General features: G+C 43.5%; 1 protein-coding gene across 5 annotated transcripts in view; it reads left to right on the plus strand.

Annotated features, from left to right (window-relative positions):
• ARHGEF9 (Cdc42 guanine nucleotide exchange factor 9) overlaps positions 1-24,213 on the plus strand; it is a 156,286-nt gene that overhangs the window by 43,000 nt on the left and 89,073 nt on the right. For 4 of the 5 annotated variants that reach the window (XM_025213793.1, XM_006032115.2, XM_006032114.2 and 1 more), the window contains exon 2: positions 9,573-9,752. In XM_025213793.1, the coding sequence (XP_025069578.1) occupies positions 9,573-9,752 (180 nt within the window). Of the gene's footprint in view, positions 1-6,314; positions 6,333-9,572; positions 9,753-24,213 lie in introns of those variants that run through there. The other variant, XM_025213796.1, reaches the window with a different exon arrangement.

Below are 24,213 nucleotides of genomic sequence, written 5' to 3' on the forward strand. Positions count from 1 at the left end.
AACCCTCTCCAGGCTGGCCACATCCCTTTTGAAGTGCGGTGCCCAGTACTAGACGCAGTACTCCAACTGTGGCCTGACCAAAGTCACATAGAGGGGGAGTATCACCTCTCTGGACCGGCTTGAGATGCACCTTTGGATGCATGACAAGGTATGGCTGGCCTTGCTGGCTGCAGTCTGGCATTGGCGGCTCATGTTCATCATCAATAATGACTCCAAGATCCCTTTCCACCTCTGTGCTTTCAAGAAGGGAACTCCCCAGCCTGTATGTATGCTGTGGATTCCTTCTCCCAAGGTGCAGCACCCTGCATTTGTCTACGTTGAACCCCATCCTATTCTCATCTGCCCACTTTTGTAGTCCGTCTAAATCTAGTTGCAGCCTCTTTCTCCCTTCAAGTGTGTCCACCTTGCCCCACATCTTAGTGTCATCAGCAAACTTGGACAGCGTGCTTTCCACCCCCTCGTCCAAGTCGCTGATTAAGATGTTAAACAGTGCGTGCCCGAGGACCGAGCCCTGAGGTATCCCACTGCTCACATCTCGCCAGGTTGAGTACAACCCGTCCACCACTACTCTCTGGGTGCACCCCATCAGCCAATTTTTTACCCATCCAACTGTGCAGGCATCAATGCCGCAGTCACTTAATTTATTGATGAGGATGGGGTGAGAGACAGTGTCAAAGGCCTTCTTAAAGTCTAGAAAGACTATGTCCACAGTGACACCATCATCCAAGGATTTAGTTACTTGGTCGTAAAAGGCAATCAGGTTGGTCTGGCAGGGCCTGCCTTTGGTGAACCCATGGTGATTGCCCCTGAGCATGGGTTCTACTGCTTCAAAGGCCCATTGGAGTCAGAGGGCTCCTGCAGACCTCAGTGGGCACAGCTACACATTTATTAATGCACTGTAGTTACGGTACATTAAGTTTAGTACTTGTATAACTAAGTATACAAGCTATATTATATCCAAGAGTAATAGGACCAGGACCAGAGGCAATCTTTGTTCTGGCTCACTAGTCCCATTTGTTCTCCCATTCACCCTTTTGGTTACTTGTTGTTCATACACTTACTCTCAGATTTTCTCAGTTTAGGTGAAAGTGCTAAAATATTATAATCTTCAAATTAGACTGGATGTCAGGAGAAGTTAACACAGTGAGGTCAATGTGACTGTGGAGCAGGGCTGACCATATATATGTTGACAAAACATTTCCTCATTTGGAAACACCTATGTTAGAGATGAGATGTATTGTGGAAATATGTTGGTTTCACTGGAAGAAGGTCGGGATGGAATTTCTGGCCAAAGTAAGAGAAAGAGAGAGGACCACCCATGTCAGAATAGTGAAGAGCCCAGTGATTAAGGATACTCACTGCAGAGGTGGAAGATTACTCTGAATCAGGCAGAGGAAAGAGGTACCTGGGTCTTCCATCTCTGAGGAGTGCTTTAATCACTGAGCTGCTGGTTACTCTGCAGTCTCGGATTTCAGGAGAATGGGAAAACCATTTCCTTTCCCTCCCCACTATGGAGCAGTTTCCCCTGAGGCAGGGCTGGAAGTCTTTCTTATTTGCTTGGGAGAGATAGGATAAAGCATTAGAATGTGTTCTATAAGAATCAGTCCTGCCCTGACTGTTGGGAGATGATGCAGCTGAGATGCAAGAGGCAATTTCTCTCTCTGTCTTTGTAAAAACCCTCCTCATACAGCCACTTGCTTTGCAACAAGCCCTTGCTACAAAAGATGTTTGTCTTGATCCAGAAGAGGCTGGTGCTGGGAGTCTAGATCTATAGCTTCTAATTACGCCAGCCACTGACTTGCTCTCTGTGCTCAAAGAAATGATTAAGTTTTTATATTCTGGATCAATCCATCAGCTGCTAGGATGAGTCTAACTGTACTCCCTATCATAGTTGGGTGATGTGAAGCTGAATTTTCTAGATACGTGGAAAGTGATCTAGGATCCTGCAGTGAAAGGTGTTAGAAAAGCTGCAGTGGCACCAAGTGCAGTTAACGTGTATTCAGAAACAGGTCAGTTGTGAATTTGAGTTGAGGAAAGTCCCCCTCTCTCTTTCTCCTTCTTCTCTTCACTAACTGGATTCTTTGCCTAATGATAGCGAAACATAAGAATTATAGTTTCATAGTCGGTAGGGTCAGAAGGGACCCCAATAGATCATCGAGTCAGACCCCCTACCCTGGGCAGGAAAGAGCGCTAGTGTCATATGACCCCAGCCAGGTGCTTGTCCAGTCTCCTCTTAAAGCCCCCAAGGTATGAGAGAGCACCACCTCCCTTGGAAGTCCATTCCAGATTCTAGCCACCCTTACCGTGAAGTTCTTCCTGATGTCCAAGCTAAATCTGCTCTCTGTCAGTTTGTGGCCATTGTTCCTGGTTATTCCAAGGAGGTGCTCTGGTAGGCAGAGCATCTCCTATTTCTTGTTGCCCCTCACTGATGAATTTGTAAACGGCCACAAGATCACCTCTCAGCCTTCTCTTGCGGAGGCCGAAGAGATCCAGGTCCCTCAGTCTGTCTTTGTAGGGCCTTACCTGCAGGCCCCTAACCATATGAGTGGTCCTCCTCTGGACCCTCTTAAGGTTATAAATATCCTTCTTGAAGTGTGGTGTCCAGAACTGGATGCAATACTCCAACTGTGGCCTGACCAATGCTGCATAGATGGGAAGTATCACCTCCCTGGACCTGTTTGTGATGCACTTGCTAATGCATGATAGAGTGTGGTTAGCTTTACTGATCACTTTGTCACATTGACTGCTCATATTCATCTTGGAGTTATCTATGACTCTGAGATCCCTTTCTGCTGCTGTGCTGCTAAGAAGGTCATCCCCTAGCCTATAGGTGTTTCGGTGATTCCTTCTCCCTAGATGCAGCACTTTGCACTTGTCTTTGTTGAACTGCATCCTGTTCTTTTCTGCCCACTTTTCCAACCTGTCCAGGTCTGCCTGGATGTGATCCCTTCCCACTAGTGTGTTTACTGTCCCCCATAATTTTGTGTCATCCACGGATTTGGACAGAGTTCTCTCCATGCCCCCATCCAGGTCACTGATGAAGACATTGAATAGCACAGGTCCAAGGACTGAGCCTTGGGGGGACTCCACTGCCCACATCTTTCCAGATTGATACTGACCCATCCACCACCGCTTTCTGGGTGCAACCCTTAAGCCAATTTGCCATCCAACTGACCGTGTAATCACCTATGTCACAGCCATTCAACTGCCAGACTGAATTAGACCAATGGTCTAACTAGCCTGGTATCCTATCTCTAGCAGTAGTCAATACAGATGCTTGACAGGCAGGTGGAATGAGCCTCAGAATGGCTAGTCATTCTGTTTTATTGAGATTCCGGTTCCAGGGCCATCACCGTGGAAGCTGAGGACCTGTAACCTGCCCACAGGGAAAATTGTTTCCTAACACCAGACAACTAGTGGTTGACTTATGCCCTGAAGCACAGTGAAAATTAAACAGCAAAAATTAAACTCAATGCTCCTGCTAAAAAATGAATTCTGCCCCAAGGCATTTGTCTTGTACTGTCAGTGCACAGTGAAAGTGCTGAGAGGAAGAAGTCTTTTACACCAAGTAGCTTGTGTCCTTTTGGGCTCTTCATTTCAACACAATGAGCTGACAAGTAGAATTGGTTTTAATGGGATCTGTGCCTTTGGTCTACAGGGCATGCAGAATTTACTGTGCCTTAGTCATAAATGCAAATGATCATCCACTATGTTTTCCTAACAGGAAAAGTACCTGTCTCTAGAGTTTATCGCAGTCCCCACTGTCTGCTTGATGACAAGTGAACTTGCAAAAGCTGGGGGAAGCATTAAATCTATTTCATAAAAGGCAGATTCAAATTCCACTTCCCCAGTTTCTCACACATACACACACACCCCTACCTGTCAGTGCAACCCATCCAGCCCTTCTTTGGCTCAATATTTGATGGGCTCATAAGATTCTCACTAATTCCTAGCATTATCAAAGTGCCACAAGAACAGCCTTATATTGTTGTCTAACATATATGGAGACAAGGATGGGTAGTGGCATGTGGGATTAAATGGAAAGAATTAGTTTATTGATGTCTTTAGGCCTCATAACATCCTTCATAGGATCATAAGAGTTTAAGTCTGGAAGGGACTTCATCTAGCCCAGTTCCTTGTTCTTAGGAAGGATCAAGTACACCAAGACCATCCCTGGTGGACATGGTTTCAGCCTTCTTTTCAACCTGTTCAGAAAGGGCAGTTCTGTAGCTTTCCTAAGTAATCTGTGTCAGGGCTTTACGGTCCTTATACTCAGTAAGTTTCCTCTAATATTTAACCTAATTTTTTTGCTCCAAAGATTTGAAGCCAATAACTACTTATCATACACCTGGTAGACAAGTGAATGCCTTCCTCTCTATAACAACCTTTTAGATAGTGAAAGACTATTGTCATGCATTGGTGTGTTTCATTTGAGTTATCAGACAGGGAGCTCTTTCTCTTTTCACCTATTTATATTGCGGGGATCATTATCAAGTTTGAATCAGTTGTTTTAGACTAACTAGTTGGTAATCTCTGCTCTTATGAGTCACAGGTTATCTGCAGCCATAAGGTCTCTTTGTGGAGGTGTGCCTAAGTCATAGTGTTAGGACCCTGGTTTGAAACTCCTCATAGTTTAGGCATGTCCTAACCAGGTTTTAGTCTGGCTCAGTAGCTCCAGATACAGGGGCTTCCTAGAATGCTCAGTTCTTCAACTGGATTTTCTTAGAAGTTTTACTATTGGTTTCTGGCCCTTCTCTAGTTCACTGTATCTTGCTGCTGCTGCAGGTATCAAGCCCTGTCTCTGTAACCCTGCCCTGTGATTGTTGGGATGTTTTGTGGATGCGACGTGATGTCTCACAGCATGAAACGTGGGTAGAATTGGAGCTTGTGGAAGCTTGAAAATTCCCATCCTATCGACATCCCCTTTTGTTTTAGACAGTGCTTCATTCTGTGTCCTAGAAGGCATTGCAGCCCTCACTGAAGGCCTTTCCAATGAGACCCTCATTCTTTTGCTAACGTGTCAGGCTGAGGGTAGGAAGGAAAACTAAATAAAGAATTGTGTGGCCTTTCTTCTGTCCTGTGGCAGTGAAAATTAAAGGTAAAGGAACTCCAGGCTTGCCTGTTTGCAAATGCCTTACAAAGTCACTTCAGGAACATCTAGTAAAAGAAGCATTCAGATCCTTACAGTGTTAAAGAAAGGAAAATGTTAGAGGAGCACCCATCCTTATCTGGCTCATAGCAGGTGTTTTCACCTACCCCAGCTGCCCAAGTTACAGTTCTTAGTGCTGGAATTGTTTGCATGGGGCTCAAGTTACTGTACCTTGAAAAAGCCATAAAACAGCTCAAATCCAACTCCTCTGAAGTTCTGAATTCAATGCTCTGGCAGCTGTACACATGGAAGGACAGTGGATGGATGCAAATTGTAGAAGGGAGGTGGAATTAAACCCTTTCTACAATAACTGTGTTCATGGATCATCTTGAATGGAAAAATGAGATGAGACACAACATGAGATTACCAAAGGTAGAGCATGCCAGACTAACCTGGCATCTTTCTTTAGTAAAACAGCTAATTTTGTAGTCAAAGAAAATGCACACATTCATCCATGACCGTGCCCTCATACAGACCATAGCCATAAAGTACCCTATGGTAAAACCTCTGTAGCATACCACAGATAAAGAATAGGAAGGTCAAGGGCATGATCAGTGTCAGGCTGCTATGGTGCTGGGGAACTTGCTGTCTATGCTCAAATGATCCAAGAAAGAGAACCATACTGCAGAAAGATGGAAGTCTGTGATCCTTTACAATCTGACCTAGAGAGAAAACAGTTCCTTTCTAACCCCAAATCTGGAGTGAGAGCATACCTGGATAGTCTGACTTCTGAGGTTCAAGGCAAATTAGTTCAAAATAGACCAGATACATGCTGCTAGGATGATCCAAGCCTGATTTACAGGATGAGATTTCAAGGATTTGGCTTGAGTACTCGTGTAAACTGAAGATTGAGAGGGGATATGATTGTTTTCTATAAACACAGGGAGGTAAACACTGAAAAGAAGGAAAAGAGCTATTTTGTATACAAAAACCATTGGCACAAAAACAAATGGGTATAATTTAGCTATAAATAAATGTAGATGGAAATAAGGAAGTTTCTAATCATCAGAGGAGTGAATTTCTGGAACAGCCTCCCAGTAGTAGTGAGGTGAAAAAACCTGTTGGTGTTAACGTGGAGCTTGATCAGTTTGTGAAAGGTGTTACATGACTTGGTGTCTGAGACAGCAACGGGCTGGACTTAATGACCCATGAGGACCCTTCTTGTTCTCTGCTCCAGTGAAAAGTAGGATCCAATTTAATATTTGGTTGAGTTACCAGTGGGTAGGTTTTACTTTGCTTAAGATTTTAGTACTGGAAAGAGCTAACAGTACAATCATAAATTAACATAACATTAATGCAGACTGCATAGTGTGTCCTGAGGAGATACTGTCCGTAATTCAGCAGACATGATGATCTTAATGTACCCAAGAAATGTACGTAAAGGGGGAAGTGAGATAAACCACAGACTTGGGAGTTAGATCTAGATTCCTTTCCAGTGCTGGCATTAACTTGTGTGGCACTGGTCATTTCACTTCATCTCTTCAGTATCTTTGTCCCCCAATATATAGAGAGAGCTACTCCTTGATTCATCTTAAGGCTCATGCCTCTGAAAGCCTTTGGGAGTCTCAGATGTGTTAGGGAAGTGCAAAGTATTAGTATAAGGATTAGTACTCATCCCAGCTCAAGACATAGGCAAACAGTCAGTCATTTAAATGAAAGATGTCATACAATTTATACAAAACATTATTTGTAAGTATGAATTGAGTTTCTTCAGCATTTCAGTTTTGTGAATAAGGTTTAAAAACATTGAATTAAGGAAAACAGCATGGAATTCATTTAAGAAATTATTCAATAAATATTATGTTTACTATCTCTAAGGCTTCTGAAGGACATGCCTGTAAGACATGCACTGTAGACCCTAGACCCAACAATCAATCACCATAACCCTTCACCACTTCTCCAGACCAGTTATTGCTTAGCTACCACAGTGCAATTTCAAAGCCTAGGCCAATGATGTGCTGAGGATCTGTATGGTACTAAATATTTTCAACTGTGCTTCAATTTACTGGGACATGAGGATTTTCAACCCCTTGCAGAAGGAGCTCTGTATCACATACACAGGCTTATAACATCTGCTTTTAAATTAAATACATTTTAATGCTTGAAGTTGCCCTTCACATGGGTACATTAGGTTCAATGCCACCCTATTGAAGGCTTGATATCGATGTCCCCTTACCAAGCAATGCCCTATTTCTCTTTCTTTCTTTTTTTTTTCCTGTTATGAGATTGCAGACAATCTGTCTTTGACAAGTGTATTGTGAGTCCTAGAAAGGCCTATACCTCAGAGATTTGTAGACAGAATATTTTTTCTTCACTTGGCTCTTGATTTAAAATAGATGAGTTGTTGTTTTTATTAGCAGTGTGTTTAGGATTACTAGTCCATTGAGGTTGGATGTATTTCAGGAACCTGTAACTCCATTATGAGAAGATACTACTAACTATTGGCTTTCTGCCTTTAGAAAGAGGCAGAAGTGTGGTCAAGTGATCTGAATATAGGACACAGAGAATCAGACTTCTGACTACATGCTCTGTCTCTGACTGATTTCTTCTTCAACTCTGGGCATGTCTCCTTCAATTTCCTCATCTGTAGAAAGTGAATAAATGATCTTACCATATTTTGTGGGGATGGGAGGAGGGAGAAATAGTTAATGATTGTATTGTGCTTTGCAGATGAAAAGCACAGTGGAACAGGATCACATTTAGCTGTATAGGTCAAATTAGGGTGCCTAATAGATAAAACAAGATCAGGCCCGATTGGCTTCATTTTCCATGTACAATTGACTCTGGTAACAGAAGGGTTGAAATGCCAAGTCTTCATTACAAGTCTGTGGTGTTTGGCCTCAAGCAAGGGTGTAAATAAGGTCCTTAAAATCTATTGACTGAACTGTCTGTGGTGACCTGAATGCTCTTGTATCCTTGCGGTGAGAACCTATGCAGTGGTGGTAAAAGATTTACTGCAAAAGCACTTACCACACAGGCAACTTTTTATTAGACATTTTTTACAGGATGAACTTATAAAAGTGGAGTCAGAATCTTGTAACAGTTACCAGTCCCTGTGCTCTTACATAGTTTCTATGATGGGTTGTTTTCTCTCTGCCTTGCGCTGTTAACTTAAATGGAGTGGTTGCAGAATCTGGTCTCTTGCCTTCCAAGCTGACATTCGGATTTGGAAGTGAACCCATATCAGCCATATCTAAAAATGGCTCAGGCTGGTGAATTAAAGAGTGGGGTTTGAAAAGGAGCTCCAAGAAGGAACTAATTGGTGCATGTGAAGTTATCCCTTCCTAGCATGGTCACTGAATTCTGTTCATTCATCCTGTCTTATTGCTCGGTGCTGCATTCATTCAGTGGACAAAGAATAAGCACAGCTTATTACCCCATTAAAAACATCAATATTCTCATTTAGATGTGCAGGGATTAAGTTTTATGTGATTAGTTCTTGTGGACATTAGTCAACAGGTTGTGGGAGATTCAATAACTCAATAGACTACTAATGGAAAGAAGCACCTTTCACCTCTAAGTTACTGTGGTAGCCCAGTTCAAAAGAAACTGAGTGCTTCATATAAGGGATATCCATTGGGGCCTGTAGAAAATGAGCCTGGTTACCTTAGTCTGATTTCTAGTGAATAGGTGCCTGGATCATGAAACCCATCACCACAGTCAGCACTAAATTGGAACTCTCAGTAGACAGAGCAAGGACTGAATTAGCTATCGAGACAGATGCTCCCCTTCAGGTCTGGGTTGGGACGAATTGGTAACATGATACAGTTCCATGCTTCACTTGCAGTGTGGACAGAAAATTTCAGAATCTAGTGGTGGTCCATTTGTAACAAGCAATAAATTCATGTCACACGCACGATGTTAATTGGAAAGCTTACGAAAATTACAATCCGGACGTGTATGCAAATTCCATACACCATTAAGATATCCTTTTTTTGCTGAGTGAGCTATGGTAGATTGTACTGTAGCTAAAATTCTTCAGCAAGAGGCCATAAATACAGTATGACATGGATAGGGACTCCAGGTCATCTGCTCTGCTATCTAAAGTATACATGAAAGCCTAGTCTTTTGGAAAGCATGTGTGTGCATAAGTGTGGTGTAGAAGTGATGTGGTGGTGTGGCTTATTATATGTGTTGGGTCTGATCCTGAGGGATGCTGAGCCCCTGCAAATACTGTACACTTCAGCACCTCTCAGCATTAAGCCCACAGTGATCACAAACAGAATATTCTGTCTGTGTAAATCACTGCAGTTTGGATTAATGTATGATTACTGCATATGGGGGGAGGCAATTTATAATGATACTGAATGGGGAAGAATTGTTTTATTCTTGCTGAGTTTCTTTTTTTTTTTTTTTTTAATATGAATGTGTCTATGTCCATGGACAGACCTCTGCTGACTGTCTCTTGTTCTATTTTTTAAAGCTGATCAGTGGTGGTTCTATTGTCAGTGCTGAGGCAGTATGGGATCACGTCACCATGGCCAACCGGGAGTTGGCATTTAAAGCAGGAGACGTTATCAAGGTCCTGGATGCTTCCAACAAGGACTGGTGGTGGGGTCAGATTGATGATGAAGAAGGATGGTTTCCCGCCAGCTTCGTAAGGGTGAGCTGTTCTCCTTTTCTTATCTTACTCTACTGGATTGTTACTGTTGGTGGTGATCTGTGGGCCTGACCCTGCATTCCTTGCTCATTAGAAACTCCTGTTGTCTTCAGGGGGAAGTTGAGTTGTGCAGTGAATGTAGGACCCAGCTTTAGAGCTTATATCCTAGGCATTTCTTCCAAAAACACAGCAAATCTCTATAGCCTCCTCACAAGTGGGGCTGGCCAGAAAACAGGAATTCTGCTTCTCAAATAAATTAGAGGTTATGAAATTTGTTTTCATTCTACATTAGGAAGACAAGACAGTCTTTAGAAATGTTTTGATGAAACCTGAAAAAAGCAGGGAAAGACAGAGCAAGAGAGAGATGCACCTTGGGGCACTGGCTTGTGATGTGGGAGACCCAGAGGGTCAGACTTTGTCCTTTTGGAGCTGTTCTGCCTTCTAGAATTCATTAAGCATTTATTGAGAGAGAGACTGACTTAAGGCAGTCGTGACATGTGGGACACCTAGGCTCAAGCCCCTAGTCTTCTTGATTAAGAACAGGGACTTACAAAAACTGTTATGTTCCCACAAACATGGTTTGGTTTTGATGAATTGTTCTTGTGTGCTTTAAAACAGAAAAGACAAAAATCTACCAGCTGTACTCAGACAGTCATCCTTTCAAAGGGACATGGAATGATCTTCCATTGTTTTCAGTCCTATACTGAAGCAGATTTTTGCTACATTCATTCAGCTCTCATGGGGACTAGAAGAACCCACTGTAGCAACACAATGCTTTTCATACATAGGAAAGCTACCAGAACCCACTTAATTTATTTATTTAGTCTTCTAAGAGCAAGAGCATGAGAGGACACCTTCTTAGCTATTGTCACTGCCTGCTGTCTTAATAAGATTGTTTCACAGGCTTCTTCAGGGAGTCAGGAGCCAGCTGCCAACTTAAACACCTCTCCTCCTCACTCTTTCTTTCTGTGATCTGATAGCAGTAATCAAGATCAAAGCAGGCACAGTCCTGCTCCTGTTATGTATGAATTGGAGGGGGATAGGGAACAAACAGGGCAATAGGATTGGCTCCCAGGGATCCTAACCATAGGGCTGCTTCTGCTAGAGCAAAGATGACACTGCTACAGCAGTAGCTGTGACAGCAGCAGCAGTAGTTTGGGGAGGTAAGCCTTCACTTCCCTTCATTATGTCCCCCTCCAGCCTCACCCTCATGTACAGTGGCTGGCATACCCCTACATTCCCCCATCCCTGCCCTAGGTACTCAGTAAGCTGGCTACACCTCTGATTGGTAGGAGTTTAGGAGACATAGTGCAGGTATGCAGAATATTTCTCCCCCATTAAGTTATCTAAAGTGGCCTTTTTCCTTTAACTTCTCAGGCAAATTTACAAGCTCATGGAAGGGGAGGCTGCTCAAATGAAACATGTGGCGAAGCCCATGCAACATCCAGAAGTTGTGCTCTGTTCCTCTGGATTAAGTCCACATTCTTGCTTTTCCTTTTCTTTTTTTTGGGGGGGGTAGGGGGTCTCAGCATCAGCAAGACTTTCTTGCATTGAACAATTGCTTCTTGGTGATCTATAGGAGGCAATGTTCAGCAACACCTGACCAATGTGCCCTTTCCCCTTCTCCCCCCGCCCTGGTCCTCACTCAGCCTTTCGATTATGGGACCTGAATGTGCTCCTGTCAGTCCTGACCAGCGCTAAGAGCTAGACCTGTAATTGGCAAGAAAACGTGGCCACCTGCATGGTCGTGTCCAGCCTGACGGCCAAACTAAATTTCCATTCCCTCATTTTGTGCAGTTCTCCTTCCAATGAAACCATTAAGAGTTCTGAAAATTGATTTTTCTGTCACTTTGTCAAAATAATGATCCAGTCTGGGAGCATATTCTCCATCTGTGCTGCAAAGAGCACCTGCAATTAGAAAGGTTGAGTTTTAAAAATCTAATTTTCTTTATTTACATGTGTTTTAACATTTCATTCAATTCGGTGAGTAAAATTAGTTTGGTAGTATTGCTTTCTCAGTCGCAGACACTAATCCTGTGCTGTTGTATGTGGGTTGCAGGGGGAAATGTTTAATTAAAGTTTTATGTAATCATGTACATGTTTTTGTTCATAGTAGGTTTTATAAACAGTCCCATCATCCACCATTCTGCCCTCTTTTAAGCATACATATACAAATCCATTTACTTTGGGCCCTGAACTCATTGATCATTTGGATCAAGCCTCTTAATAATTTAGCTGCCCCTAAATCTATTCAAATGGTAGGAAGATGACTTTAGAAAACAAAAAAGACAAAGCAGATTGGAAAAATGCATCAGATTTTGGATTCATTACAGCTTAATAAAATGGATTCACACTGCAAGTAGCCATGGTGTGCCAAGGGAAGTGGTGACCTTTAAGTGCAAGTTACTTGCAATGTCATCTAGTGTTACAGCCTCATGGCTTGACATTTCCCTACTGACATCAACTTTCCTATTACCTTCCTTGGAGGAGGATCAGTTCCTCTGATTGTGAGACACTGGTTCAATGGGCTTTGAACCCAGAGTCCCAACCTAGAAGTGAACCATGAGCAGTTGACAAGGGAGGCCAATCTTCCCTGCTGTCACCACACTCTGATAATTAAGATTTAAAGATGGATACAAGGCATTTCGAAAAGACACAAGCAGAGGACTGCCAAGGGGCAGCTCTGCAAGAGAAGCCACAGGGGAAATCCCAACATTTCAGTTTACAAAACAGAGATGTGTCTTCCCTGAAGTAAATCTAGCTGTAAGCTGCCACATGCCAAACCATCTTGCCGTTGTTTATGAACTGTGAAAACAACTGCCATTTGGGCTGTAAAGTTCCCTTCTTCTGGACTGGCTGAGGTTGCTACTAATCTCTGACTTCTTCATTTCTATTCTTGCAAATTCTTTTTTTTTTTTCTTCTTCTTTGTTTACTAAGAAAATCGTCAAGCATGTTTCTTACCAGGTGACTGCTACAACTTCAGGGGGTCATCTGGTGTAATTGCTGTACCATTTCATTAGCTTGTAGAACAAGCACTACCCTCTACAGGTTTCTGTGGGCTTGAGAGTCTACATGCACACCCATCGAGAGCCCTTAATCCAGTGCAGATTTAGTTTTTCCTGCCCCTCCATCCTCTTCCTTCACTGTGTACTGTATAGGAAACTGACTGTTTAACAGAAGGGACTATGCTTTTTCCATCTATTTCTTTTGAGCTATATATTTTCTTGGTGACTGCTGTGCTTTGTGGCCACCCAGAGCTGTTCTGATTTTACTTAGATGTAAAACATTGGTGGTTTCTTTTTATATTCTTAGTTTTAATCAAGCCATTATATGAGGGAACAAAACTATATAGTAAGCAGAGGATCAAAAGCAATATGACAAATACAAACCCAGATCACAGAGAGACAAGACTGATCAGAGTACTTAGAAACACTGTGGGAAGAATTTCATGAGGGCAATGTTTTAGAAAGAAGGAATTTCACAAGGCAGACATGGTACATGGTGTTAGTAACAGGCAGATCTTAAGGTTTGGAATTTCACTATGGGGATCGAAAATGTCGATCCTTATCAGAACCATTTTAATATTTTCTGCCCTAAAAACCCCTCTAAATCTTAATTTCCATTGACATTTCTGGTGCCTCTTGCCTCCTCTGAGACCAGGTGAACATCTCTTGTCTGCCATTGGGCAGTAGCTGGGGGAAAAAAGAAGCCAGAAATAGGAGAGGGGAAGCCCTGTACCATAGTGTGTAATAGGTAATGTTTCCTGGGGGTAACCATCCTATACTCATGGAGAAAGGATACAGCTGAATCTTTTGAAATCATTAGAAGCAGACATGCACTCCACAGTTCTTCAGATTGTTGTCTAGATAATGTGCGTGGTTTGGATCAGACTGAAATATCTACCACATAGGTAACTGCATGCTGTCAATTAAACGTCCCGGAAGAGAGTGCAGAAGTGATCTGATAGGGTGCAAGTGTCAGCCTTGTTTTAGCTGCATGCTGTCGAGAGAGCTTCACATGAACTGACTGGGATCTGACAGGGCAGGACTTAGGTGTGGAAAAGCAGGATGAATTTTAGTAGAGATTCCATAGTTTTAGAGCAGCAGTATAGCTGGCCATTGATGCCTCTTCTACACTGTAGAGGGAGGTGTTCCTTCACTTCTAGCATTGGTATAATAGCCTATGCATGAATGAGCCTGCTGCTGTATTTGCATGGTATTCCCTGGCTGGCTCCTCCACATGCCAGTATGTCCAGATCCTATTTGTGACCTCAGAAAGGTAAGGTTAATATGTGGGAAGAAACATTCAGGTACTGCAAAACTGATGATCACCATGCAATAGGCTTCCTCAAGCTCCGGACCCAAAACTTTTCTCTCTGCTCCATTGCTGAGGAGGACTCAAAACCCGAGCCACAAAAACTAGCTGTGGCCTGGTTTAAGCCCATCTTTGTTCTATATGGGCACGTCCAGATGAGCTCACATGTGCTTCTTTCAGCGTCTCAAACCCCTTTGAGCCGCTGCAAGAAAATGTTCCCCACTCTGCAAGCTTGGGTAAAGGGTGCAAGGAACTCTTGGGCTGCTTCAGCAGTCCAACTGGCACAAGAGGTAGTGTCCCCAGGTACCAATTGGCTGGGCCCCAGAAGCTCCTGAGAGCGAGTAGCCCTGAGCTACTTGACAGGCCAGCTTTTTGTATGGCAGGGGCCAAGACAGGGCAGCTTTTTATACTGCTGGGGACAGCACAGGTACTGGCCCTGGGCTCTAGCTCCCCCTGGCTGCAGATCCGGGAGGAGCCAGGCAGGGAAATTTTGCCCCAAGCGGTACAATTTGCTCCACAACAAAGCACATGTCCAAGCACGTGTGCTGAAGCAAAAAGCCATGGCTCAAATTTGCACCGCTTCTATTTGAGCTGCTGCAAGCGCACATGCTTGCATGTGTGCACGTGCCCTATGGAGTTAAGGTCCAGAGAAAACACCCTGATGCTTAGTACCATGACCCTTGCTTTTAAGCCAGACGGATCAAGCCCTGCAGCTGAAGCGCTTGTCTTGGTGAGACAGAAAAGGAGTTGATTTATTTATAAAACATTCCAAGAAGACAGGGTGTGTTTGGGGATATATTTCCCAGTACCGAAACTTCAGTGATTCTCAGCTATAGTTCTTGAGGAGAGGTGGGGAGTGGTGTGTATCCCTTGAAGCACTGAACCAGGACTATGTAGAGATTCCACATGATCAATTTTCTGCATTTATGGTGAACACGTGCAAGTGCATTGATCACCCTTGTTCCACCTTGTCATTCTCAAGGTTTCCCTGGCTGTTGTTGTTCTAGGCTGATGTACTTGCTAAAATGCTGCCTTGACCCACTCTACTTCTCTTCTGAAGAAGAGGAAGCGCTAGATAAATCCTTGCAAGCTTTTAAAGCACTGTTTATAAAGACATACTAAATCAAAGTCTTTTCTAAGTGCTTAACAGCTCATATGCTCTACTTGATAGGTGTGTTTAACTTTTATTAATGGGAGTTATGATTCTCCTTTCTATTGTACACATATTATTCCAAGGGTCATGCCTTGCTGGTTTTTCCCCTCTGAGCTTTATCGTATGTAGACAACTTGTGAGGGTAGCCAATCAACTTTCTGTTTTTCAGTCGCTGATTGTTATTAGAACATTTAGCATTGGTCACTATGGTACATTGGGTGAGTTTTCAGAAGGTAAAGGAAGGGGAATAACATGAAGGGCACATTCATCTGCTTGAGAAATAAAATGATTCATGCTGCAGTGTCTTCTCTACAGTCCATGCGTTGTAAAGCCTATATGACTTTTCTATGGCAAATCTAGCATAACTGTAGCTTTTATCATTCTATACAAGAGTGAATGGCACCAAGGCATCAGGACAGCTCGAAGCAGATGATGGATTTTTAAAACCAGGTTGCCTTTCAGCAACCACGTATTATAGATGCATTTAATGCACTTGAACATTCAGCTTGGTTCAGTTGGATACTTGAAGGTCTAAATGGAGATAACTGTTGACGGAAAGGGTTGCAAAGTGATATGTCCTAAAATCAAGCCCAGAAAACACAAGTCCATTGAGCCCAGGCCATCTCTTCTGCAACATGTGTACACAATAGGAAGGAAGATCCCATGTCTGTTTATTAGGGTGGGAACTTTTCTTCACCAGTCTGTTCTGCTGCATTTTTGCAGTGCTCCACATGGTGTAACTGCCTGTATGTAATTGCCTGTATTAACTTTCTCCCATGCTATGCTGAAACATCATACACCAAAGGATGCTGGCTTTTAGGAGGTTGATGGGCAAGTTGCACTGCAGTGTCACCAATGTGGAATACAAGTGATGTACTGGAGGGTGTCATAATATCTACTGCAAGTGGAGCTAGCAGTGCTGCAAACTCTTGAGCCACTCACTGTGGGGTGATCTGCAGCAAGCATGGATTGATCCAGTGCCCTTTGAAGTCAGTGGAGGCCTCTTCATTGACTCCATTGAGTTTTGTCTTGAGCCTTTAGCCTACAGGAAGCAGAAGGAAGAATCCCAGAGCAGAGAATACAAGCTTCTTTGGGGATATATATATACTCCAAAGATATATATAGTACATGGTCACTATGGTACATGGGGGGGGTTTCACCCATGTACCATAGTGACCAAACATACAGAGAGAGAGAGAGATTTCACCACACAAATGTGGAGTACAAAGTTGCCTGCCCAGGCTCCCTGCTGCCTGCTTCTGCTTTTTCAGACCCCAGTAGGGGTTAGGGGCTATTTCTGAGCTCAGGAAAGGGAGACTTCTGACCCTAGTAGTGAAAGGTTTAGGAAGTGAGGAGGAATCTGGGATGGTTTCTGAGGCTTGAAGGGCTGCACTGCAGGAGGGGGAGCCTTGCGTAAAAGATCAGAGCTCAGAGAGATAATTATGAGCTAGGATAAAGGTTGGATTCCTAGTCTGGCGAACAAGCATGGAGGAGGCTGGGTTGAAGAGAGCTGAGGGGGCCTGGGAGGCCCTAGGAAAGACTCAGACTGATAGGACTGAGAACAGGGGAAAGGATGGAGTCAGCTGATGGTGTGCATGGGAAGAGGCAGACTATACAGAGCTGGAAGGGAGGGTGGGGAAAAGTTGGAACTCGGAGAGGACAGGGACGGGGTCAGAGAGAAAGATGCATTGATTTTTTTTCCACACTACCCTCTACTGTCAAGTGTCCCAGTTTGTCATTCTGAAACCCTTTGCCCCATTGCCTCTTGTTTTCACTTTGTAAATATAATCTGCCATCAGAGCGGGGGAAATGCTACAGTATTTGCCTGGCTGGATGCCAGCTTCTCCCCTCCATTTCCAGAGCCAGGAAAAGGTAAAGAACTTTAGTTTCTATTTGGCCCCCACCATCAGACCACTTTTCCCGAGCAGCATCTTCTTGACCCAGCAATTTGTACTGGATAGGATGATGCATGTGCATTGTTTCCCTAGGGAGCAGAGTCTATCTACATGCCCTTCTAATCAGTGTAGCAAATCCTCCGCCAAGAATGTTGACTTTGTTATTTGCCTGCACACTGCCTCCCACGTTAGGGCTCTGATCCTCTGTTGAGGTTTTTTAGGTGCTGCTATAATACAAATAAGCAATAATTATCAGGTTAAAGCAGAAGAGTCATAAAACTGGAGCTCTTACAGAAATGCACAACGTGTAACTGCAGATGTATGGGCAGCCTGATCGTGGCAAAGGCTAACCACAGGCTTGTGGCTTGAGGAAAACAGTTCACACAATGAAGTTCAAGGCATTGCTCAGTGAGCTAGAGGATTATAAGGTAAACTAATTAGATGTAGCTGTATATGCTAGCTTGCTTATGTACAGTTTCCAAAGTATCATACCAGACCTATGAGTTTTGTGCTGCTGATGTGCACAGAACTGTGACACTAGTTAGTTGTTAACAGAAATGTTCATAGAAGTTGGGCTGCTTCCACTAGTTATAGTTATAGGGTCACCAGTGAGTGCTGTTTCAGTGATTTGGCAGCAACGCTTTGAAAGGGCCTTCTCGTATCATTAATCTATCATATTACTCAATTGTGTGCTAGAATCCAAATGACACATTATCTTTTGTTTGTGTCTTTGCATATCTCTGACAGAAGGTGATTAATAATCTAGGTGGCTGGTAATATGCTGGTTTTACCATGTACTCAAACTATTATGAGACTTAGTGTGCATTCAGGAAAATGCTTTTTTATATGTAGCATATGCATTCATTAGTTAAAATATGTAATAATTACAGGTCAGCTACTGTTGGAACCATGCTACTTGGTTATTTCATACAGCATTTGGGAATAGCTGCAAATTAGTAAGTCCCATTTATATAAGTTTTATGTGAATCGCATGTAATATTAAGCAGCACAATGAAACAATTGCATAGCCTCAACTCAAAGCTGGGATCTTAAGTTGAAATATGTATTTATCATTGGGTTCTGTGGATTTTTTTTCTTTTTTCCTGCCTCTCTGAGCACTGTTGTATTCAGGTATAGGTCATAGGTTCTTAATTAAAGTTGTGTTTTAAAATGAGCATAATGTGGGGCGCACAGTTCTGTTCCTTTTTATGTAGGGGGCCTTTCAGCGTGAAATTTCACTTAATGTTAGTTTTTATGAATTCTGAATTTTCTCTGTAGCTTTTGTTCCGATTCTTTTAATAAATTCTTAACAAGGAGTGTTTGAAATGGTCCGGGGCTGGAATTCTGCAGAACAGACTCGATTTGTTTTGGCAAGGTGTACCTCGGAAACAATGGATGGCACACAGTGCCTTTTTACTTCAAAGGAGTGCTTTGCTCATTGTTTTTCCGTGGCAGAGGTGTTTCTGAAAGCATTCCATGCTGCTTTAGGGCTGTAGGGCTGCAGATACAACCTGGATACCTACTGGGTTTTCTTCAAGGTGAAGCAATTCAGGCTGGTGATCCCAACTTAGGTCCTGCTCCTTGCCACAGTGACAGCCTTCCAGTGACAGTAGGGGGCAGCCTCTGTAGAGCTTCTAAGATCAGAATAACTGGCAGCAATGACAGGCTGTCAAGGGGATTGTCCCCAGATGTCCTCCTTTGAGTGGAAGGCACTACTGCAGAGAGTTACTTCTGAAAAATGCAGCTAGAGAAAAATAGGGATCCCAGGTGGAACTGGAAAAAGAAAGCACAGAAGTGTTAAAATGTTCATTTGAAACTTCTTTGGCCCTCATCACCAGGTGCTGTGAGCCCAGCCTTGCTGTAGCTGAAGCCAGTGAGTGTTGTGCTTCTAACTTCCATGGAAGCAAGATCAGACTTCCTCTGAGAAGCTGCTTCTCCCTGTGCTCTGCCATGGTAGCTAAGATCAGCGAAGGTGCATTTGCTGAGAGTCCTTAGATTTCAACACCTGGGGGATACCAGTCCTGTGCTCTCAGCAGGTTCTTTGCTTCTGGAATTTGCCACTCCTAGCCCCCAACAGTGATGGAGCCTTTGGGGCCATAGGATGTGGTGCACAGTCCAGCTGTTCACACAGGCTTCTGCGGGATGGGACAAGGTCCTTTCATGTTTTATTTTGCAGTTGAAGTTACTTCAGCTGTCTTAACTGTCATCACCTGCAGACGGAGACTTCTGCATTGTGGCTTTTGTTCTTGTACCCTGGGACCATCTGTTTGCACCTTTTAAACTATTTCTCCTTCTTTCTCCCTTGTTGCCTGTCACAGTTCTTATCTGTGTCTGTCTGTCTTTCTGTCTACGCATCTATTAAATTCCCAATCCCCAGGATGATAACAGACTGCCAGAGACAACACATTTCTATCAACCAAATGATATGCAAGCTGAAAGGCAGGTCAAGCTTTATGCCAAATCCAACTTTCATTACAGCTTGCAGCCAATTAAAAATGGCAGAAAAATGGTCCATGGGGATGGGACCAGAGGAACAGCATGGTTTTGCTCAGTGCACTCAGTCTATAGCATTCATGCACAACTTTCAAACCTCTGAGTTGTACACACATTCCCAACCTCACAGTTCCTGATTAGAAGGGTCTTCAAGATGCATGTGGTTTTGTGAATTATTAATGCTTCAGTTTTCTATTGGGAACTCCTGAAAATCTGACCACTCAAAGTGATGCATGCATATAAATTCAAGAGAGAAACTTTAGGATGATTTTGTGCAAGGAGAGAGAACCTCATAATGGAGATGAGCTTTTTTATTACAGTCAACTTACTTGCATCTTGCCCCCAACAACACCAAGTCAAACATTTCAGTCAGAAGTTTGATTTTGAAATGAATCCTTTTATGTTTTGGGGAGTTGCATCTGACTAAATCCCAGAGCAAATGCACTCACTGACTTTAATGGCTATTATGGATTGAGCTAAAAAAGAACACAATTGGGAGCATTAGTGCAGTATCTAGATTAAGTGAATATGATGTATAATAAAGTACCAGAAAAAATAGCGTCATCCACAATTTGCCTTTTCCACCTCTGTCGCCTACAGCAAACCATCAACTAGGTTTGAGCAAGCAAGTTGGTGAAGCATAGAAGAGCTGGTTTGCACTGTTGTTATTGAGTCAGAGGGCACAATTAGCACTGTAAGAAGTGAAACTCTCCCAAGCCTGAATGCTGCACTCCCACTTCTCAGCTGAGAAGGTACCAGAATATATGAGGGCTCGTCTAAGGGCCATGCAAGCCTAAAAGCTGAAGTCTAAAATCTAAAGTCTTTTCTTGGCTCCTTTCGCCATAGCACCTGAGCCCCTTGGACACAATAAACAACTTTGTGGCAAGGTCGAGTTCTAACCCCATTTTATAGGCAAGAAACTAGGCTCATGGAGATGAAGCGTTCCCAAAACGATATGGGAAATCTGTGGCAAATCAGCGAATCTGACTTGGACTTCCAGCATCTCAGTCCGGGCCAGGCAGTGATCCTTCCTCTCTTAACAGCTAGCTACTCTTGTCAGAATACCTGAAATCTGACAGCTATCAGGAGAGTATCAGGTTTTAAGCTGTAATGGGTGATTTTAAGAGGTTTGGATAGTTTGGATGAGTTTAGATCCAAGGTCTAACCTCTTTTTTTGGTACTTTTGACTTCTGGCTGAAACTGGTATCTAAAACCAAAAAAAATAACCATCACCACACCAAATTGCGGTCATGTCAATCAAATGTTCTCAATATGCAAGAATCTGCAGAGGTCAAGACAGAAATGTCCAAATACTGTGGAGTGGGGGTTGTGCTACTAAACAGTTCAGGCTGGAGCATATGAAAGTGAAGGACACATTCTGCTTTCTCTCTACTGGAGATGTAGTAATTGTTCTTCATTATTTTTTCCTTGAATTTAAAGTAGAGGCCACCGAGACTGAAAATGCACCTTTGGTACTTTGCATGTTGGAAATTCTAATGGGAAATAGCAAAAATCTGCTGCATGAGGGTCCCAAACCAGTTCTGACTGCATGCTTCCAAATTCCCCCAAATCCCCCAAAATCATAAAATTGGCTTTAAAATTATAAACTTTTCAACAATAATAAATGGTGGACTCTTTTTATTTCTCTCTTGGTTTCTGAGCCGTGAGAGGTCATACTTTCCACCACCGTGAAAACTAAGAGGGTCTTACATAATCACCTGACTCCAGGAGCTGGGACTTTAAAAAAAAAACAAACCCAAAACACTGTATGGCAAGGTGTAGGATAACATCATGAGAATCGGCAATGCAGTCCATCAGGCCATTCTGTCTGGCCTGCGGGGCCCCTAAAAAATTTAGAAAATTAATATTTATCTGCTCCCGGCTGCCTGTCATGCACCCTTGATGGCTTGCTAAAACTCAGTAAGCGGCCCTCCACCTGAAATAATTGCCTGCCCCTGAGTTAGAAAGAACTGTCATTAGGGCAGGAAGATGGGATGAAAAAAAACATTTAAATTTAGCTGACATGAGCGGAGGGTTTAATATGAACATTGGCCCTATTTGATTTCAAATGTATTATTTGATTTTTCAGTAGTGATAAATTTATCACTAGGTTTTATCTCCCAGTGGATTCTTCGTGTAATTCATTCTTCTACAGTTTTAGCCAGGTTACTATTCTAAGTATGGCCCCTAGGATTCCAAAGCTTCCCCCACCCCAGTAAAATCAGTAACATCAATGTAGTTAAACCAGGCCCCTGAGAGCTCTTTCAAAGCCTAATCCATTGTGTCAGAGTTATTTACAATAAGCTTTCTCAGGATATATCATATTACTTGGCTTACATGTATGAAGTCACAATATCATACAGTAGCAAAAAGGAGCTCTTATGCAGAGGGGATGTTCTGTTCACACTGCTGGAGAAATAACCCTTTGCTGAAAAACTAGATGAAACCTGCAAAACATTTGCGATTACATTTTTATTGCAAAAGTATTTCTTTAAATACAGGATTTTTACTTATTCTTTGACCAAATACTATAACGAAATCAAAACTTCTCACCCTCAAAAAGGCTACATAAAGCTGTCCATGTGTAAACACAGGCTTAGGAATATTCTATCAGATTCACATTCACTAGCAGGACTTCTTAGTCTTCTAGACATTTAAAATTTTCTTTCTACAGATCATCTTATTCCAAAACTCTAAAATTTTCTATTATAATAACATGCTTATTCTGTCTAGGTAATCATTGTGATAGGCTGCCAAGAATCGATAGTCTACTGCGATCTGTTACTGGCGGGGATGGTGCATGGGGCGCGGGAAGGCTGCCAAGGCCGAGCTTCCCCGAGCACGCCCGGGCTTCCAGTGCCCTGTGCACTGTTGGATCCAGTGGGTGCTGCCTGCGAGCTGCGGCTGCACCCGCACAGCTAGCACCTCTCCTGGAGGCACCAACGGTGTGGAAGGAAGCACTGGGCCCTGCTGCAGCTCAGGGGCTGTGCAACCCGGTGGCAGCTTGAATGGGCAGGCTCCGCCAAGGAAAAAAAAAAGCAGTTACACAACCCCTGAGCTGTGGCTTACTCTGGTGCTTCCCTCCGCGGCGGTGGCGTCCCCCGGGCAGCAGCCACCCACTGGCCCCCCTTCGGCAGCTTGTTTCAGTAAGCATTGTGTTTGGCTGCCAAGACAACTAAACAGAATAAGCATATTATTATTATAGATGGATTGTTTTGTGACCGGCTATCAGGTGTTCCCGTGGACACTGTAATGGAACTGTTTCCCCAACCCATTTTCAGGTCCTGGGAGGTCTGCTCTGTTTAGCCCAGTGCTGTATCTTTGTAGACAACACCTAGCCCCAAGGCACAAAGCTTCAGCCCAATCTTCCAGGGCTTATGGTTGACAGGAATCCTAAAAAAAGCGCTTTCTAGGGATATTACTGCCTTCCTTTGCCAGGGATGCTGTGCAGCTCAAGAAGTGGGCAGTACAGGCAACGAAATGCTGTACAGCCAGTGGGGAAATGTAATAATTCAGGTCCAATAGTTTCAGCAGCTTCTACTGTGGCCGAGAGCTCTGGAAGCTGCCCCACCTAGCAGGAGATCCCCAAGGATAAGAAGGCAATGGTATGACTACTTGCTTTCATTCTGCCCGAGGGTGAGAAAGGGATTGGAGGTTGGCAGTTAGGAGGGCATCCAGGTATGCTTAATAGCTCCCTGCACCAGCATGGATGAATCTGGCTCATCTTCTTTAATTTGCATCTTTTTAGGTCTGTCACTCAGCCCGTTTCCTAAAACACAAGGCTCATAGGTAAACACAGCCCTTTATAAGAACCATAGTGTTTAACACCAGCATTGCCACCGCTGGAACCGTCAGCACCATGGCAGTGTGTGACAGTTCTGTGGCCATCCTCCGCCGTTCCACCTTAGATGCACTTGGACATAAAAAACAGGAACCGACAGCCCTATTCACTGTGTTTCATTTCTGCTCCATCACACAAGACATTAAATTGACTCTCAGCTGTATCATCTTGGGGAAAGGTGCAGAGCATTAGCAGTCAGTGGATGGTTCTTTTATGTAACAAGAAAAGAAAGGCGTTGTTTTCTTAGGAGGGGAGGAGTGTTTTCACCTCACTTTCAAGTCTCCAAAGCTCCCTTTGTCCTCAGTCATTCTGGAGAACAGGAACAAGCTCAATGTCTGGAGGCAGAATCAGGAAGATCCACAGTACTGAGTCAGGGTTATTAGAGAGAGGGTGTAGTTGGTTGTAGTTAGTACCATCATGCCACTTGGTTCCCACACCTGGACACCCCACCTCATTTCAGTCCAAGGCTATAAGTGCTGTAGTCTAGTTTGCAGGGGTTTAGGTTGTCTAGTCTAGTTTGTGCTCCCCACAGTAATGGCAGGGCCTTTAGCCTTGAGTGGGCTTAAAACTGGCCCTCTCTCCCACCTCTAGTCTGCAATGGGTGGGCTCTGCTCCTAGCTCTGCTGCTGACCCACTAAGGCCTTTGCTGGGGATAACCATGCTGGGCAGATTGTTTCATTCAGCACAGCACTGAGCAAATTGCATCTAGCTAGGTATGACACTGGGAGGCGCTGTAACTCTGAGAAAACTCTCCAAGGAATAACTCT

This window comes from Alligator sinensis, unplaced genomic scaffold (genome assembly GCF_000455745.1).
Source record: "Alligator sinensis unplaced genomic scaffold, ASM45574v1 scaffold626_1, whole genome shotgun sequence".
NCBI classification, from domain to species: Eukaryota; Metazoa; Chordata; order Crocodylia; family Alligatoridae; genus Alligator; species Alligator sinensis.